General features: G+C 41.0%; 1 protein-coding gene across 3 annotated transcripts in view; it reads left to right on the forward strand.

Moving 5' to 3' along the window:
* LOC114558874 (synaptotagmin-2) overlaps positions 1-19,099 on the forward strand; it is a 58,562-nt gene extending 39,463 nt beyond the window's left edge. For all 3 annotated transcript variants that reach the window (XM_028583152.1, XM_028583153.1, XM_028583154.1), the window contains 8 exons: positions 9,734-9,949; positions 10,295-10,455; positions 14,532-14,669; positions 15,075-15,242; positions 15,749-15,916; positions 17,191-17,308; positions 17,682-17,815; positions 18,778-19,099. In XM_028583152.1, coding sequence (XP_028438953.1) covers positions 9,754-9,949; positions 10,295-10,455; positions 14,532-14,669; positions 15,075-15,242; positions 15,749-15,916; positions 17,191-17,308; positions 17,682-17,815; positions 18,778-18,993 — 1,299 coding nt within the window. In that variant the 5' untranslated portion in view covers positions 9,734-9,753 and the 3' untranslated portion in view covers positions 18,994-19,099. The remainder of the gene's footprint in view (positions 1-9,733; positions 9,950-10,294; positions 10,456-14,531; positions 14,670-15,074; positions 15,243-15,748; positions 15,917-17,190; positions 17,309-17,681; positions 17,816-18,777) is intronic.
* The last annotated feature ends 243 nt before the right edge of the window (positions 19,100-19,342 follow it).

Raw genomic sequence — 19,342 nt, forward strand, 5'->3', positions numbered from 1 at the left:
AAGAGTTCAGTAACAAAGCTGCACATTCTCTCTAATTGAAACAACTCCACCATCTCAACTCGGCTTTCCGACTATAGTAATGCTCTGTCTGATGGATCTAATAAAATACACTATGCCCCCTGTTCTCTAAATGTTCCAATGCACATTTTCAGCTGAAAACGAGTCCAGACAGACCAAAGGTCAGCTGTGACTCAGCGGTAGTCAAGCCAATATTCTCTTCCAGTTTCTTCAAGTGTGTTTATCATAAATTCAAGATGCGCGTGACACCTTTGAACAATTACTTTCTAAATGAGATCCTCGATGTCTTGCACAACTTGGCTGGCACCTAAAATAGCTCAGTGGAATTCAGATGAAAAGGCAAATATATAGCAAATACAAAGAGCACAGACACACATAGCTTCTCAGAAAGAGATAATCTGCCCTGCTGGAAAAGACAAACCTCTTTGCATTAAAGTTGTATTTGCCTAAATCTAAAATTATCAAATTAAGAGCTGCTAACTTCTTGTACATATTTTAAAATAATCCAACCCAGTTTACTGTAGCAATCACATTAGTGAGACTTGGAGGAAATGATGCTGCGCAGCTACTACAGCTGGAGGCCAAGTACTCCACCCACCCACACATAACCCGTAATGTCACAGATGGCAGGGGCCTCAGTGGGGGCTGGATGATTTCATTGGGGTCACATTATTCAGACTACTTTATATATTTCGAGGATCCTGGTTGTCTGGTCGAGAACAGAGAAGCCATTGCTGCTGCCGTTTCTCTTTGAATACAATAACCTTTCACAGTGACGAATATTCAATACTTAATTTTCCGCCCCACTGCTCCTGACTGTTGCCCCGAGCTGCAGTTACAGTGAGGAAAATAAGTATTTGAACACCCTGCTATTGTGCAAGTTCTCCCACTTGGAAATCATGGAGGGGTCTGAAATTGTCATCGTAGGTGCATGTCCACTGTGAGAGACATAATCTAAAAAAAAATCCCGAAATCACAATATAAGATTTTTTAACTATTTATTTGTATGATACAGCTGCAAATAAGTATTTGAACACCTGTCTATCAGCTAGAATTCTGACCCTCAAAGACCTGTTAGTCTGCCTTTAAAATGTCCACCTCCACTCCATTTATTATCCTAAATTAGATGCACCTGTTTGAGGTCGTTAGCTGCATAAAGACATCTGTCCACCCCATACAATCAGTAAGAATCCAACTACTAACATGGCCAAGACCAAAGAGCTGTCCAAAGACACTAGAGGCAAAATTGTACACCTCCACGAGGCTGCAAAGGGCTACGGGGAAATTGCCAAGCAGCTTGGTGAAAAAAGGTCCACTGTTGGAGCAATCATTAGAAAATGGAAGAAGCTAAACATGACTGTCAATCTCCCTCGGACTGGGGCTCCATGCAAGATCTCACCTCGTGGGGTCTCAATGATCCTAAGAAAGGTGAGAAATCAGCCCAGAACTACACGGGAGGAGCTGGTCAATGACCTGAAAAGAGCTGGGACCACCGTTTCCAAGGTTACTGTTGGTAATACACTAAGACGTCATGTTTTGAAATCATGCATGGCACGGAAGGTTCCCCTGCTTAAACCAGCACATGTCAAGGCCCGTCTTAAGTTTGCCAATGACCATTTGGATGATCCAGAGGAGTCATGGGAGAAAGTCATGTGGTCAGATGAGACCAAAATAGAACTTTTTGGTCATAATTCCACTAACTGTTTGGAGGTAGAAGAATGATGAGTACCATCCCAAGAACACCATCCCTACTGTGAAGCATGGGGGTGGTAGCATCATGCTTTGGGGGTGTTTTTCTGCACATGGGACAGGGCGACTGCACTGTATTAAGGAGAGGATGACCGGGGCCATGTATTGCGAGATTTTGGGGAACAACCTCCTTCCCTCAGTTAAAGCATTGAAGATGGGTCGAGGCTGGGTCTTCCAACATGACAATGAGCCGAAGCACAGAGCCAGGATAACCAAGGAGTGGTTCTGTAAGAAGCATATCAAAGTTCTGGCGTGGCCTAGCCAGTCTCCAGACCTAAACCCAATAGAGAATCTTTGGAGGGAGCTCAAACTCTGTTTCTCAGCGACAGAAACTGCCCAGAACTGATCTAGAGAAGATCTGTGTGGAGGAGTGGGCCAAAATCCCTCCTGCATTGTGTGCAAACCTGGTGAAAAACTACAGGAAACGTTTGACCTCTGTACTTGCAAACAAAAGCTACTGTACCAAATATTAACATTGATTTTCTCAGGTGTTCAAATACTTATTTGCAGCTGCATCATACAAATAAATAGTTAAAAAATCATATATTGTGATTTCTGGATTTTTTTTTTTTAGATTAAGTCTCTCACAGTGGACATGCATCTACGATGACAATTTCAGACCCTTCCATGATTTCTAAGTTGGAGAACTTGCAAAATAGCAGGCTGTTCAAATATTTATTTTCCTCACTGTACATGACCCCATGACCGCTGTTCTCTCCTTTTACAGAAGCCATTTTGAAAGTGTGTGCTCACACGTTTGTAGGTTTTGAACTATGCACTGCATTTTTAATGAAATTCAACAGAACCACACAAACTCTTTTATGAATCTAAAAAGCTACACATACGCATATAGATTGGCCACTGGCAGACAGCTGTGTGAAGTTGTATAGGCAAGTTGTAAGGGCCGGGGGAAAAGATGTCTGGCTTTAATTAATTGCTGTTCAAGGTACTTGTTGTCGTGTAATGAAACAGCTGCATGACTTTAGCTCACTCTCCTTAGGTTGTTTTCTCTTGTATCTGACCTGGGTGCTAATAAGCCCTTCATAAACCCCATCCCCCCCTTTACAAGGAGTTAGCCTATCTGTGGTTTCCTGCCACTGGGGAGGATGTCACACTATGTGGTCAGTAGGCCATCACGCATGACATCAGATGAGGTAGCAGCATTTCTTAGTCATGTGTTTATATGGGACATCCAGGAGATGTACCGGTAGTTTTTACAGTTAGAGTTTGACGAGGTGGGAGGTAATTAAGTAAGAGCACTTAGCCTGCAGGCATATTTGAGTGTTTCAAAGTGACTCATATTTTTTTCTAATGATGATGAAGACAACATGTGACGTGTTATTCCATTAGTGTGCATGAGAATGATTAAAACATATCCTGCTAATCTTATATATCTCGTATACTCTTATTTATTGCATAAAATATATACAGCTCAGCCCATAGGATATACTGCAGGGTGCATCCCTGTAGTGTCAGGGTTAAGTCGCTGGCCACAAACCACAACACCCTGATTCGAGTCTGGCTTGAATCCCTCCTGTCATCTCTCCACTGTCAGTAGTAAAAGCACACAAATACCAGGAATAATACTTTCAATAATGCTACAAGATAAATGAAATAACGTCAGAGCAGGGAAAATATGTTCATACTCATCATCTAATACTGATTTCTGTTATTAAATCTATACATGTACCACAGATCATATTAAGCAGAGATAAATAGGGATGTTAAAGAAACACGCCGACTTATTGGGACTTTAGCTTATTCACCATATCCCCCAGAGTTAGATAAGTCCTTCTTATCCTGGAGGTAACAGGTTCCATCTAGCCTACTGCTCCCAATAAGTGACAAAATAACGCCAACATGTTCCTATTTACATGTTGTGATTTGTATAGTCACAGCATCTACAAATAACAAGATCACATGAGACACAGCCATCTTCTAACTGTATACATACTGGGAACTATATTCTCAGAAAGGCGAAGCACTGCTACTTCTGCTACTTGGGCGGAGTGATTTGCTCGCAGCACCTGAGAAGCCCCGTGGTGAGGAGCAGAGAGTTCGCCCGGAGTTCGCTCAGAGTTGGAGTAATATCACTCCGCCCAAGTAGCAAATTAATGTTTCTTTGTTAAAGCTTTAGTGCGTAACTTTTTGATATTAATGAACGTCCGTTACAGTCAAGCCGTTGCCAAATGAGTTGCTACAAAGCTAATTATGACTATCAGCTCCACACAACTCTCTCTGTGTTTCTCAGAATGGCTATGTTCACAAACTGGTGGCGTCCGGTGACTTTCGTGCGCAGAAAATCGAGTGAAGATAATTACCTCTTCTGCAGAGTCCATCATATTTTTTTTATCCTCTGTGTCCTCCTTGGCTACTAGTAACTGTGTGGAGGAGGGGTGTGGGGTGTGGGGGGGGGGTGTGCGATCACGGAAGGCTTGTGTCATGTGGACGCGCAATAACAGTTTTATTGTCATTACTTAGAATTCCTCATGGGGGAGACAGAAACTACGCACTATAGCTTTAACTTAACATGCTTTTTTTAGACAACATGACTCCAGAAGAAAAAAAAAGTATGATTTTTAGTAATTAATACTAATGTAAACTTGATTTGTCTACTGCATCAATTTACCGCTCTGCGTTTTTACTCAGAGTACTGCGTGAGCCATGTCAAAGACTAATTTCCAATACCTTGTGATGGGGAAAGTACTTCTGATTCTGGTTATATACCTTCAGTGTTTTTCCTTGGGAACAGCACAGATTTATTGTATGTTACCAGAACAGCAAAACTGTTGTTCACTTCTTTTGAAATGAAAGAAGCAGCACACAGTACAGCCTCTCCCAGTTTCAACTGATTTCTCCTCTAAGTCTACGATTTTTTTTTTATAAACATTGACGCCATCTTCCTTCACCTTCATGTGTCTCGGCTGATAGACTTCAAAGGAAACATTAAACCTTTATGCATCACAGTTACAGTAATTATTCAGTAAAACTACTGTGTTAGTACGTGTCGTTGCTACACACTGTTTGTTTGTGCACCAAAGATAAAAGTGCTTGATCCCCATCCAACTCGGAGCAGTGTGTTTAGTGATAACGGCCAGATCATGCCCGTAGCTGCCCTGCTCTGGGCCGGAGAGCCGAGCCATTTTGTTTTAACAAATTCTGATGACTCAAACGCTCACCGAGTGAGACGCACGTTGGGAGATCGGAGCTCAAAACACCCACCCATTTCAGTAACTGAGTATTATATGGAATGCATATTGGATTAAAGATCTATTTTTAACTATTATTCATCACAGGGAACATTTCCTGAGCATGAATGCTCTTGCTTCGGGATCGCCCTGCTCCACACTCGCACAGTTACACACATTTAGATACATTTAGACACATTACACCTGGAAGCTTCCCAGTACAACTACAGTCTGATGTGGTCACCGTGCAGCTCAACTGGAGCAGGTGGAGGTTCAGAGCCTTGCTTAAGGGCATCTCAGTAGTGGTAACGAGCGAATGGCAAGCAGTGCTCTATTACTTCCTTTCCAAGATTTAATCTCTGTGTTTAGGCATTGAACCACCGACTTTCCAAATTATAATAATACAATATAAGTAAGTAATACAATGTAAGTAATAAGTATGTTTTACAAGGTTGTGGAAGTGTGAAAACAGTTGCATCTATCTATCTATCTATCTATTCATCTATCGTATATCTTGTTATTCATATTATGCATAGTTCAGGTCCCTCTGATTTTTAGCCACTGCTTTGGTCCAGACTGAAATATCGTAACAACTATGGATTGCCCAGCAATGTGGTACAGACATCCATGCTCCTCAGAGGATAAATCCTAGCATAAATTCTAGCATCACCAGCAGGTGAACTGTTTTCACTTATCCAGTGAAATATATCAACAACTACTATAGGGATTGGCACACAATTTTATACAGAAATCTCAGAGGATTCATCATATAACTTCTTTGACGTTTCCTTAAGGGCCACCATGAGGTGGACGTTTATGGTTTTAAGTAAAATGTGTCAACAATTGTTTGATGGATTCAGGATTAATTGTAATCATTTAGGTATCCCTTAACTTTTCATTTAATCAGGTCAGTGTCAAACACTTTAGTGTATGCCCAAATACCTGCAGAACTACTGTAATGACATTCCCATCAGCCTCAGCTCTACTTTGTGTTTACTGCTAATTAGCAAATGTTAGCATTTAAACACGCTATAAGATGGTAAACATTATTTCTGCTAAACCTCAGCATGTTAGCATTGTCACTGTGAGCATGTTAGCATGCTAATATTAGCCTTTAGCTCAAATAGCAGCTGTGCAGTCTCACAGCTGTAGACTCTTAATTTTGTTTCTGTAATATTTAAATTATTAAAACAGCTAAATATATTATTAAGCATGTTTGCCTCTGTTTATATGCATATCTCAGGATTGAGCTATTCAGTTGTGACCTACTTAGTTTGAGGAGCTAGAAGTCCTGTGAATTTCGGCAGCCTCAGTGAGCAGATAATTCATCACAAAATAAAGACTAGTAAAGTAAAAGACTTCCTTCTTTAAATAAAAAAACAGCTTATATAGTCGATTTGTCTGGAGTGAGTACTAAGAGCTGGCTGTGAAGCAGGACTAATGGCTGTCATAAAACAATAGCGTACGTCTGTGTCATCTCAGTCCGTCCTCAGAGTGGTCCTCAGAGCGGATGAGATAAAATGCTAGAGCAGGTATCCATGAATGTTAATTTAATTGGTCTGGCTTGGTCTGATGTGAGGGACAAACAGGATAAAATGCACATAAACCTCAGATGTAATTGGATGCTTTTAAAATCGTCACAATATCTACAGTAATGTAAAGTTTAATAGAGAGCGGAGACAGTTAGGCTTCTGATTGCTGTTTTATTGAGCAACACACTCATTGTCAAATGTGTGATGGGTTAAAGTGAGTCATTTTCCCAATTTTCTCAACAACTCAAACCAGTGTATGTATAATAGTTCAGTTTTAATGTCAGTACTATGGCAAGATGTTGGTTGTTTGTAACATCTGCTTACATAGTGTTACAGCAGCACAAGTTATTTTAGAGCTATATATTTAAAGATGTATAAACTGGTACTGGCCCCTGAATAATATAAGCTCATCCTTCCCGCTGTCAGCCTCTATTTAAATAATTCATAGGTGGCAATAAATAGCGGCAGAATCTCCTGCACCAACTTGGAGAATTGGCACTTGAGAAATAGGAAAGTCCTCCCTTTTTTGCCCGTATTACCATGACTTTAATAAAAGCAACAGCAGAAGTCTGCTCTTGTTATGCTTGTCATCTTTCTTTGCTTTCTGAATGGAGGTCTTGCCCGATCACTCATCACTCTGTCGCCAGGCTGCTTTCAGCTGCACTTGTCACACTATGATTTCTGGAACTGAAAAGAGCTCTGATTGAACATTTGTTTGGCCCGTGGAAACTGGACAATGACTTGTAGTTGTTCATTCTGGTTGTTGCTACGGTTAAACACTTTTCCTGGTCAGGCACCGTTGGCTTGAGTACAGGGCAGCGTCCAGACAAAAACAAAGGCCCGATAAATTGAGAATTGATAGTTATTTCTCATAAATACTGTCAGTAACTGACAAATAATTTTCCTCTGACAATGACAACTTTGTGAAGTATGGTAGAAACACTGTAGACTGTGCTGTAGATTGACATCATCAATCATTTTATGAAATACATTTTTGTGAACCTTCTCAGTGGAAATTGATTAAGTGTTGCAAAGCCAAAGGTTTCAGACTTTGGCTGAGTCATAGGTTTCCAAAAAAGTGACGCAGTTGTTTGGCACTTCCCGTACTGTCATGTATTAAGAGTTGAATAATCGATGTAACACTTTATCACTGTAGAATATATGGCCAATGTATCAACTTACGGTTTTTAGTGTATTTGTCGCTTGTTGTGATCTGTCATAATATTTCTTCCTATATGAATCATTACATATATTATTATTGAAGAATTATATTTCTGTCAAAATGCTGCTACCTGCAACAAGTTTGAGCAACATGAGTTTTGCATGGAACATAAAAGGAATTTATTTATACGTGGTTTGAAGATAAAATCTGGAATTTTTCTTTGTGATTGCCTTTCTGCATGTTCGCTTTTGTTCAACTTTTGCTAAAGTATGCAGTACAGTGGACTGTAGGGTGATGTGTGTCTATCAGGAGCTTTAATGGATACTGTAATTTCTTTGCAAGCCATGTGCTTCCAGCTATCTTTGTTAGGGCTGGGCAATATATCGATATTATATATCGATATCGTGATATGAGACTAGATATCGTATTAGATCGTGATATGACATAAGTGTTGTCTTTTCCTGGTTTTAAAGGCTGCATTACAGTAAAGTGATGTACTTTCTGAACTTACCAGACTGTTCTATTATTTGCCTCTTCCCCACTTAGACATTGTGTCCACATTACTGATCTAAAATCTAAGTGTGAAGATATTTTGTTAAAGCACCAATTGTCAACCCTAGAATATCGCCGCAATATCGATATCGAGGTATTTGAATAGAATATCGTGATATCTGATTTTCTCCCAATCACCCAGCACTAATCTTAGTTGTGTCTCTGTTTTTGACATGGCTACATAAGCTGGTGAACAAAGAGGCCCTTGGCAAATAAATGATTTGATCTGGATATCTTAAACAATACACTGTTTTGGTCATACTGTACTTAACTAACGGACTGGATGACCACCAAGGGGTGTGTTTACACTGTCACAAAAACATTTTAACTTGAAATGTAAGTTATTTGAATAACGTTTTTTGGTTGTAACAGCAGAACTTGTGGATCAACAAATAATTTTTCTTTTTTACTATGCACCTCACTACAGGAATGGACTGCAGAACAAACTGAAGTTAGGACACTCATTCCTCTGGGGTACTCAAGTATAAACAAGTGCAGCTTTTTTATATCCTTAATAATGTTTTTAATATTTTAAGTAGTGTGTCACTAGTGTGCCTGCACCGTGTGATGACTGCTTTGTGTGAATTAATTGTCCTTGATATTGTCTACCTTTATTATTATTTACCTTATTTAAGAAAATATATTGAGCTCAATTAGACCTCCTGAATAAATGGAGTTTAACTAACTAACAGTATGACTGATAATGTCCCCAGCATTTGCATCAATGGAACTGGAGATAACATCAGTGGCAAATCTAGCAAAGCCATTTTTGGTGTGTTTGTCTGACTGTGTTTGCTCTTGGGGCAGATGTAGAAGAAAAGATTAGTGGCTCAGGCGTGGACCTTTTGAAGATATATACTCTCTCAATACTATCAGCAGATGCAGGAAAAATAGATCTGTTTGTTATGCCAGTGCTCCCAAGTCTCAATTCATTACATTTAAGTAGCACATGTTTCAAAAGTTACCTACATTTCTTCCTCATGCATACACACTTACAGTATAAGAAGTAATGTGGGGTTCAGTGTTTTGCTAAAGAACACTTTTACATGTAGACAGGTCCAGGGATCTAACTGCCAATTGTATAACATCTTACCCATTCTTAGACCTGAGCTGCTGCCACCTTTTGGTCCTTTTTCGTTATTTAGAGAATTTTCAGAAGACTGAGAGTGAAGTGGCTCTGCTTGGTGTTTAATTGAGTCTTAAAACAGCTCTATTAACATGTAACTCACCACACCTTATTCATCTATTCAGGCACTTAAGTTAAACAAACTATGACAGGTGGCATTTTGGAAGTAGACCATAAATAATTCCCTCTTTTGATTGTTTTCTTGTGGCTTAAAACATTATTATGAACTTCAGAACTTAGAATTTTTCTATTTCAAATGGTTCGAAAATGTCGAAATTTGCTGAATGACTCCATCTTTCACTGAGCAACCGTCAATATCTACACGCAAATTTTGACACCCAAGTGGAATCTAAAGATCGGATACTCTGGCTTCTCTTAATGACAATGTTTTCATGCTGTTTTTCAGGGACTGTGTGTGCAGCCTAAATGACGAAGTGGAACTTGTTCAGGGATCAGACAACGCCCATGGTCGCTGCTAACCCAACGGGGGCTAGTGCCTTGACTGTGACTCCAGCCCCTGTCGCATTAGTCTCTACTGACAACTCCACCGAACCGGTCAACAAGAACGATGCCTTTGACGAGATCAAAAACAAATTCCTAAATGAAATCGACAAGATCCCACGTGAGTGCCAGACAAAACCCAAGCCTGATCAACCAACTTGTATTGATGTGACTCTAAGCAATGATTTTGGAATTAGATTTTTATTTTATTTAGCTGCAGGCATTGGCAGCCTCATAATGTCTTTATTCAGTATTGATCACTGGCTGCCCTTCCTAATGGCTGAGAAATCTAATTTTCACCCAATCTAGTTGCTAACCTAGCACCTCTTACTAAATATATTTGGCCCAGGACATGACATGGAGTAGACTAAATGATTGGTTGGTCAAATGTCAAAGTATTTGCTTCTTTCTTCTCTTTCTGGGTGTGGATGTGTGATCATTACATCGGTCTGTATATTCTCCTCAGTGCCGTCCTGGGCCATCATTGCCATTGCCGTGGTCGCTGCTTTACTCATTCTAACGTGCTGCTTCTGCATCATCAAGAAATGCTGTTGCAAGAAGAAGAAGAACAAGAAGGGCAAGAAGGGGAAGGGTGACATGGGAATGAAGAACCTGAAAGGGGGAGAGGTATGTTCTTACGCGGGAGGTCGCATCGCGGCCGAGGGGATTTACACCCACACTGTATACGAAGCAAGGCGAACCACGGCCGACCTGTATATGAGCCTGTTATGTAACAGCTGTGGGGATTACAGTGTAGCTTTGCACTGGAATAGAGTGAAAACATGCATGTAGTTTGACTCAGCTAATTATATAACAAACAGTAGTCCTCTTACTTAGTCTCTTGTTACACATTTTATTCTAGTAACACGTTTGAAATTTATTAGATTACATATCATTTCTAGCGGCTGTTTTAACGCTTTGATTGCCTTCTAACCCAGTCGGTGTATTCTCCGCAGGTGTTAATAACATTCTTTATCCACCATGATTATTTTTCATTTTTCTCTTTCTTTCTTTTCTGTATTTAATGTATTTGTCATTGATGTCATTGATGTTACTGTTGCTCTTTCTCTCACTTGTGCTTTGGGGAGTGGAGTGGAAAATGACAGGACTCTTATCTACTCAGCCCAACCATTGTTTCCCCAGTCATTAAAGAGTAATTATGGAAATTAGTAGTTAGCACAATGCAGTTGTTTGTGGGCCTATAATTGTTATTTTTCCACATACATGATTGATGATTTGACACAGTACAATAAGAATACATCTAAAAGTAGAGAGTTGTTTAAAAAGCCCAACGGCCCTGCTGCACAAGATATGATTGTGCTAATTTGGAGGCTTCTCTGTCTGTCATTTTCCTCGCTCCCCACAGTGTAGCTGACTACATTTGCTGTGATTACACATCTTTGGTGTCTGCTGTGAGTTCAATCTCTTCCTTTGTCTCTGCTCTCCTCCTTCCTGCTTTGTGTCTCATGTGTGCTCCGTGTATCTTGACTGTGGTGGACTTCTCTGCCTACGGTAGGTCTGATAGCACGCGGCGCCCCTCTCTGGCGGCTCTGAGTAAGCGCAGACCAGGGCAGGGGGGGAGTGGGGGGAAGTGGTGGTGGGGGTGGGCTGGGCTTGGAGGGGTTGGATTGCAGTGATGATGACAATGAGTGCTATGGCTTCCTTAGTTTTTTGCAAGCTTAGGTGCTGCGGGTGCTTGAGGAATCTATGGGAGCAATTAAGCTGCTTCGCAAAATCCACTGAACTGATATGCCGCACCAATTGCTATGTCTTGAGTATCCAGAGATTGCAATGTTTTGGCAAAAACAACAGAGCAAAGACGTGTTTAAGTGTCTATGGTTTGAAATGAACATGAAACTCATCCTATGGTTGAGCCTTTGAATGACGAGTGCACTCAGCAACTCACTAGAGATCACTAACATGCATGTGCAAGGGGTAAGCTGAGTATTTGTCAAATAATAAGCTGGAACTTTACCTAACTGAGAGCTTTGAGCATGTTTCCACCATGACAGGCCTTTGATTGCGCAACACAACCCAAAAACTGACATATCGCAAACAATTTCTCTCCAGAGATACACTGACATCACAGTGTGTCTGTAATTCACATGCTGTGCCTCACTTGTGCAAACATGCTCCGAGTTCCACGACGGATAAAGCTGTTATGTATCTCTTGACAAAGACCAGCATATTCCCTTGCAGTAGGTATCATTGAATGGCCACAACTTGACTTGAGAGTAACTTTCCTGGATGACCCATGCTGCTGACATACTAGGTGACAGTCATTGACCCCCCTCTCCCTGAACCACTTGGGTCTCACCGAGGAGAAATGGTGGGCCAGAATGTTTGCCCGCGCCTGACTTGGCCTGATATCACTCGATCCAAAGTTAAAGCTACAATAAACCAGCTGTTTGAACACATATTATCTTTCGTGAAAACCTCCGCACTGAGCTAGCAATTCACCCCATTGAGTTGACCAAAGGGCATACATTCAGACAAACCATGTCTTTATCTTTGTACCCCCACTGGAAGTTTGAGAACAACTGGAAATTCTCAATGTAGCATGATCCCTCCATGGATGTGTACATTTCACTCAGAACACATGTACAGACATTTTTGGGCCCGACGATAATTTGTTGCAGAGGTTTTACACACAGAAAAAAAAACATCAAAGCATTACATTTATCTGTCTTCAGAAATTAATAAGGTAATTCATTTTACATTTGCCATCAGAAAGTAACTCGGATCCTGCATTGTGTGGCCTGGCATGCGTGAATGAAAAGCATTTAACACAATAAAGAAAGAGAATGCCACATATAAGGACATATAAGGATATTGTGAGAGTGTGTGTGTGTGTGTGTGTGTGTGTGTGTGTGTGTGTGTGTGTGTGTGTGTGTGTTTGAGAGTAAATTAGTTTTTAAACATGCATGAGAGCCTGCATGTAAGCAACTGGTGTGTGTGTGTGTGTGTGTGTGTGTGTGTGTGTGTGTGTGTGTGTGTGTGTGTGTGTGTGTGTGTGTGTGTGCCCTGTTCCTCTTCCAGCTCATCAGTGAGTAGCTGGACCCTCCAGTCTTACGAAGACATCAGTGTTTTTTCAAGAAGACAGCCATAGGAAAGTAGGCCATACTGAGATATTATCAAGCTTCATACAGTATCGGAAATGAAAGTTTACTTTAATATTCATGTCAGAGCAAATTGCTTTAACTCGATTAGTCACGGCTGCCTCTAAAGAGATGAAAGACTGAAGAGTCACTGCGTGTGATGTAGAGGCAAGATTGATTAATCTTCTTCATCAATTAAAGCGCTGATTTTTGTTCTAGCACATGATTAAGCGTCACAATAATTCACCGAGTATCAGCTGGAAGGATCTGGACTCTGTTTGGAATAAATTGTGAAATATATCAGCAATTCAGTTAACTACAATAATTAGGTCAGTGTACAATAATAGCAGGAAAATCCTATCAGCAATACCAGTGTAAACACATTGAGACTCAATTAAACATGTCAGGAGCAAACATTAATATTGTCTGGCTTGAAATTAACCTGTTTGTCAAACAGCTTACACTATCAGTTGCAGGATATTTTCGCCTACACTGTTAGCAAGTTTGCTTTTCAAGGAAGGTGTCAGGAATCACTGCGTCAGGAGTTAGATCAAATCACATCTTTTCCTCATAGCTCTGTCCTTGGCTTCCTCTCAGGAAGGATGCTCTGCTTCTTGTGACAGCTTGTGTTTGAAATGCTGTACATGGGGTGGACAATATAACAAGAACGCCTCTCTCACTTTAGTGCAATGCAGTGCAGTAGCTGTGTAATAAATACGAGTTGTAGACTGAAGACTGAACTTTGTGGTGTTTTTTAAAGAAAATATCACATGTTGTCCTTGAGTCTGTTTCCTTGTGACTGGCTCATCTTTGCTAATGCAGCTTTCTGCTGTATAGGATATGCCGTCACAATTTTAAAATACTTTTTTAACAAGTTAATATGACTAACTTAGGATGAGTCATATTTGGGATTTGTGTAGCTGCCTGTGTAGCTCCCTATGTAACCGCAATGCAGTCCCTTAAAGTCCTTTTTCATGTCACATTCCCATTTTTTGTCCACCCTCTGTGATATCACAATTATAGGCAGCTACACAAGTGAGTTATATTGATTTGAAAAGGTTCGACGATCATGGTTTTTCCGGTGAAAAAGGAGAACTTCCACAGGTTTTTGCATGGCTTTTGCGCTAGGTTGTAGTATATTGTAAGGTGTTCCCGTTTTGTTTGTCCACCCCCTGTATATTTACTGTTTTTATTCTGTTGTTTCTCTCTTTTTCTCACTCTTTCTCTCTCTATCTCTCGCCACTCTCACACAATAACACAGAGTTCTATTGAAATGGCATTTCTACAACATTTTCTAATCGGAACAGAAATTACCCTACATTGGATCTTAGCAGATTTGAACATACCTTTAATGCTCGTGAAAAAATAAAACAGCAAATGGTGTCACCCAAGAAATAGTGAAATCAAGTCAGGTTGCAACCGTGGTCATCGATGAGCAGATTGCACTTGTAACACCAGGGTGAGCGGGGGTAAGTGGCAGGTAGGTGCTGTGGCTAACCAGACTGCTGATGCCCGAGGTTTAGTGTTCAGCACGGCCGCCACCTTCCGAAACGCCTTCTCACTCTTCTTCTTCTGCCGCCTGCCCCCACCCTTCTGTCTGTGCAGAAACAACAGGATGATGACGATGAAGAAGATGATGTCGAACCTGGACTGACTGGAGACGAGAAGGAGGAAGAAGTGAAGGAGAAAGAAAAGCTCGGGAAGTTGCAGTACTCCATTGATTATGACTTCCAGGAGAACAAGGCAAGCACCTGAGTGTTTTTTAGTTAGTGTATTTTAAAAATAAAACTTTGTTCTTAATTTGTCACATACACACATTGCAATGTAGTGAAATTCTATTACTGCATTTTAACCCATCCTGTATAAGTATTAGGAGCAGTAGACAGCTGTACATACAGCATCAACTTCTTGTTCAGTGTCTTGCTCAGGGACAGTTTGACATGTGGCTGGAGAAGCCTGGGATCGAACCGCTAATCTTGTGGTTGAGGGGCAACCTCTCTACCTCCAAGCCACAGCTGCACAGCCAAAGCAGAAAAATCTCTGGCCTGTTTTTATCAAAAAAAGAAAAACAGGATCAATAGTGAAGGTCCAGCGTGAGCTGGAGAAAATCTGACTGACTTTTAATCCCATACTTCCTCCCTTTCCCAGCTGACTGTGGGAATCCTGCAAGCAGCTGATCTCCTCTCCATGGACAGCGGTGGCACCTCTGACCCTTACGTCAAAGTCTTCGTCCTACCTGACAAGAAGAAGAAGTATGACACAAAGGTTCACAAGAAAACGCTCAATCCTGTCTTCAACGAGACCTTCACGTTCAAGGTGAGCTCAAACACCTCGTGGTCACCCTTTACTTATTAACAAGAACGACGTGTATGCTAAGCTGTTTGATTTGTAGACAGGTCCTGTTAGAGGTAAAATGCCCCTGCTGTCTTTCTCTGTGTCATGCAGCGCTTAAGAGCTGCTTAGAATCTGATTTCTTTTCCTCAAACACCTCTGGCCAGCAGTGATAAAAGAAACCCAGCAGACATATTGGAGGTGTCTGACAAGGAGAATGTGGTAGAGAATCAAATTAAAGGAGAGGGCCACCTCTGGTGTGTCTCGCCTGCTGACACAGCTCTAAAAAAAAATTCTCCAACACCTTTTCCTTGTCAAAGTCAGGCTAGTTCTGCTGAAGCTGCATGTTATTAAGTCAGGCCATTTTGAGCCCCAGGCCAAAGTCACAACTCCATATTGCCTTATAGTTCTGATCTGACTTGCGCTCTACACAGTAAGTGTAGCATTTTTCAAAAACACACATGAAATGGGATTTACTTTCTGTCTTCCAGATTCCATTCCAAGAGATGGGAGGGAAGTCTCTGGTAATGTCAGTCTATGACTTTGATCGCTTCTCTAAACATGATGTCATTGGAGAGATTAAAATACCCATGAACACCCTTGACCTGGCAAAGCCAATTGAAGAGTGGAGAGACCTGGACAGCGCAGATCAGGAAGAGGTAGGAGTCATGCAGCGTTGTATTACTTTTACCATGCTGCTGTTTATGTCCGTTACTTCCACTGATGTATGTTGTAGAGATGCATGTTTTACTAGATTTGTTAAGCCCAATACCAAAATTAACGTTAATAAGGATCCCTTAGAGAGGAATTTTTACATTGTAAAAGGGCTCGCTCGTAGTGATGAACCTACAGAGAATTATCACCTGAATCTGCAGCTCCCGGAGCTTTATAGTGAGTTTCAGCTCATTGTTTAGCTGTCGGGAGAAAAACTACACTGTTTTGGTTCACTCACACCGCTCTCATATTGGGGGTTTCAGCCAGATGTTTAAGCAGAAAATATTATTTTTTTAAAACCACTGTACACTACCTGGTCTACACCAAACGGCAGAGAGACACAGTTAGAGACCAGCTGGGGGACATAGTGGAGCATTTAGCAGCTAAGGAGACAGATATTTCCCTCAGGAGTTGATAGAGACCAAAACAGAGCTAAAAGAGAGTAAACATTGGACTTCACCAAGTCACCAGAAACAAGACACAAAATGAATGATAATGTTGACCTGTAACTGCTAGACGTGTACATAATAACAATGATATCAGCTGATATTCTGCAACAGACGTCTTCTAATTTTCTTTGCAAACTGTAAAAGATACACACATACATACATGCATACATACAGGTACATAAAAAACATACATACATACATACATACATACATACATACAAACATACATACATACATACATACATACTGAAATACATTTCTTTAGACTCTCAGCCAAAACACTTATTTTTTTACATGTAGAGCAACCTGAACAGCTAACTCAGCTATGACATAATACAAAAATAACCACAGGCACAAGGTTGCAACATTAATTTTGACATTGACAAAGACACACTTGTTTTTCTAAGCAACTGCACTGCTTCCTCTGTAGCCATGCAGCCTGTAATGTGCTCTTCACCATTATGCTGCACCAGAATATGAAAAACAGCTGTTAATCCATGAAACCTCCCCAGAGCCACCTTAAGATAAAATAATCACTTTACAGTTGCTTGCTGTCTCATATATTGTATTAACTGAGAAGACCAATGCCTGTAATTCCTGCTGCTAAAACAAAAGTAATGACAGCAGGAATTATTATTTGACGGTGTATATTTTAAATGTGATAACAAAGGAACAGTTTGTGTATTTGTGTATTGTACCTCAGAGAAAAGACACACATTCTGCATCAGACCTCCTTTAACGTTCTCTCCCCCCATCCCTCCTCCTCACAGCCGGAGAAGCTGGGTGACATTTGCATCTCTCTGCGTTACGTCCCCACTGCTGGCAAACTTACCATCTGTATTCTGGAGGCCAAGAACCTGAAGAAAATGGACGTGGGTGGACTGTCAGGTATATTCACAGAGCTGAGCATCAGATATTGCATTGCGTTGTCACATCATCACACTTGACACTATTTAAGTGTTCACAATTTGACAAAAATACATCATCTTAATGTGACATTTGGATGCTTGCAGTGGGACTGCGGGGTATACAGGAACGTGCCTGCGTGCACAGCCATTAGGTCGGCCCTGCTCTGCTCACGTGCTGACGCTGCAGTGCTTACCATGCACCAGCTCTCGCTCCCCCTGGCTTCAGCATTGGCCCCATCTGTTGGTGCATTACAGCACTGCAACCCAAACATGAATGTGCAAGGCTTCTTTTTTTTTTTTTCTTTTTTTTTTAAGTCAGCTACATCACGATTTCGCCTTCTTTCTGTTTTCAGATCCTTATGTGAAAATTAACCTGCTGCAGAATGGAAAGAGGCTGAAGAAGAAGAAGACGACAGTGAAGAAGAACACTTTGAATCCGTACTACAATGAGTCCTTCAGCTTTGAGATTCCTCTCGAGCAAATGCAGGTAAGGACATGGACTCCGGAAAGACTAGCATCGAATCCTACAGGAATAAAAGTGCTGTCCCGAAGGAAGTAGTGGTGTTAAAAAAAAAAGAATCGTTTAAAGGCAAATGTGTATCAGTGTGCCCAACCAAGCAAACAGGCAGGCAAAGAAAAATCCAGTAATTGCTGGGAAGCAATTATATGGACACATACAATACCAGTACACTGAACATGACTGACAACTGCTACAGCCTCATTTGGTCTGGTATAACCAGTAGATTACAGTGACTAATGTTAAGGAACTTTAGATAGATATTGTTGTGTAGTTGTTGACACAATAGTTTGACATTTTAGGGAAATATGCTTATTCACTCTGTTGCTAAGAGTTAGATCAGAGGAGACTCCAGGAAGTCAAAGAGATAATCTAACACATGACCTATTGTACACATTAAAAAAGAAATATGAAATAATTTCAGTCTTCTCATCTAACTCTCGGAAAGAAAGCAATGTCAAACTATGGCTGTAGCATCCAGTAATTGGCACTGTTGTGTTCATGACCATGCATACAGCACATACAAACGAGAAACACTGTCACTGTCATTTCTTTGGAGAATGCTGTGCTATGCTGATTGATTTCCTACACTGTTGGAAATCCGCATCAAAACAAGCAATAAACATATTTTATCAAAAATATTCAAGTAAGTGTACTTTACAAGAAGAAACACCTAAACAAATCACATCTTTAATGTTTATGAAAATAGAAGTAAGCAGGACACTGGACATTTTTAGACTCCACACAGATGGTAGTCCCATTCCCCACCACCCAACCAGACTCACCCCTGACACCTGCCAACCAATGGGATCACCATCAAATGCAATACTTGCCCCTTTAAAAGTATTTAATAAAATTCTGCACTTCCCAGCCCTCATATCCATGTAATCATCCTGGCATTCTGAACCTTGTCGTAATGCTTTCTCTCCCAGAAAATCGTAGCTGTGATCACAGTGCTGGATTATGACAAGATTGGCAAGAACGATGCCATTGGGAAGATCTTGGTGGGAAGCAAGTCCACGGGGGCTGGGCTGAAACACTGGTCCGACATGCTGGCCAACCCCCGCCGCCCTATCGCCCAGTGGCATCCACTGCAGCCAGAAGAGGAGGTGGATGCCGCCCTCGCAGCCCTGAATGCCAAGAAGTAAACACATCGTCACCCACCTCCACCATACCTACCCATGCATTACCCATCCTTTCCCCCCAGGTCCCACATATCAGTGTATATTCCAGAAGAACACCCCAACTGTACATCTGCTCCCTTTCAAAAAAAAAAAAAAAAAAACACCCCACCCCCTCCTCCTCCTCTCCCGCTGCCACCTTTCAAAAGATCCATAGATACCATTCAACATGATGGGAAATATAGTTGAAAAGCAAGCATCATGTTATATGAAAATCATGTCATTGAAAAAAGAAGACACGTTACTGGATGGACAGATACTCCGTTGATTTCCTTTAGATCTATTTTTGTATTGGGGTTGTGGTTCCATTAATAAG

Source organism: Perca flavescens, chromosome 7 (assembly GCF_004354835.1).
Source record: "Perca flavescens isolate YP-PL-M2 chromosome 7, PFLA_1.0, whole genome shotgun sequence".
Lineage (NCBI taxonomy): Eukaryota > Metazoa > Chordata > Actinopteri > Perciformes > Percidae > Perca > Perca flavescens.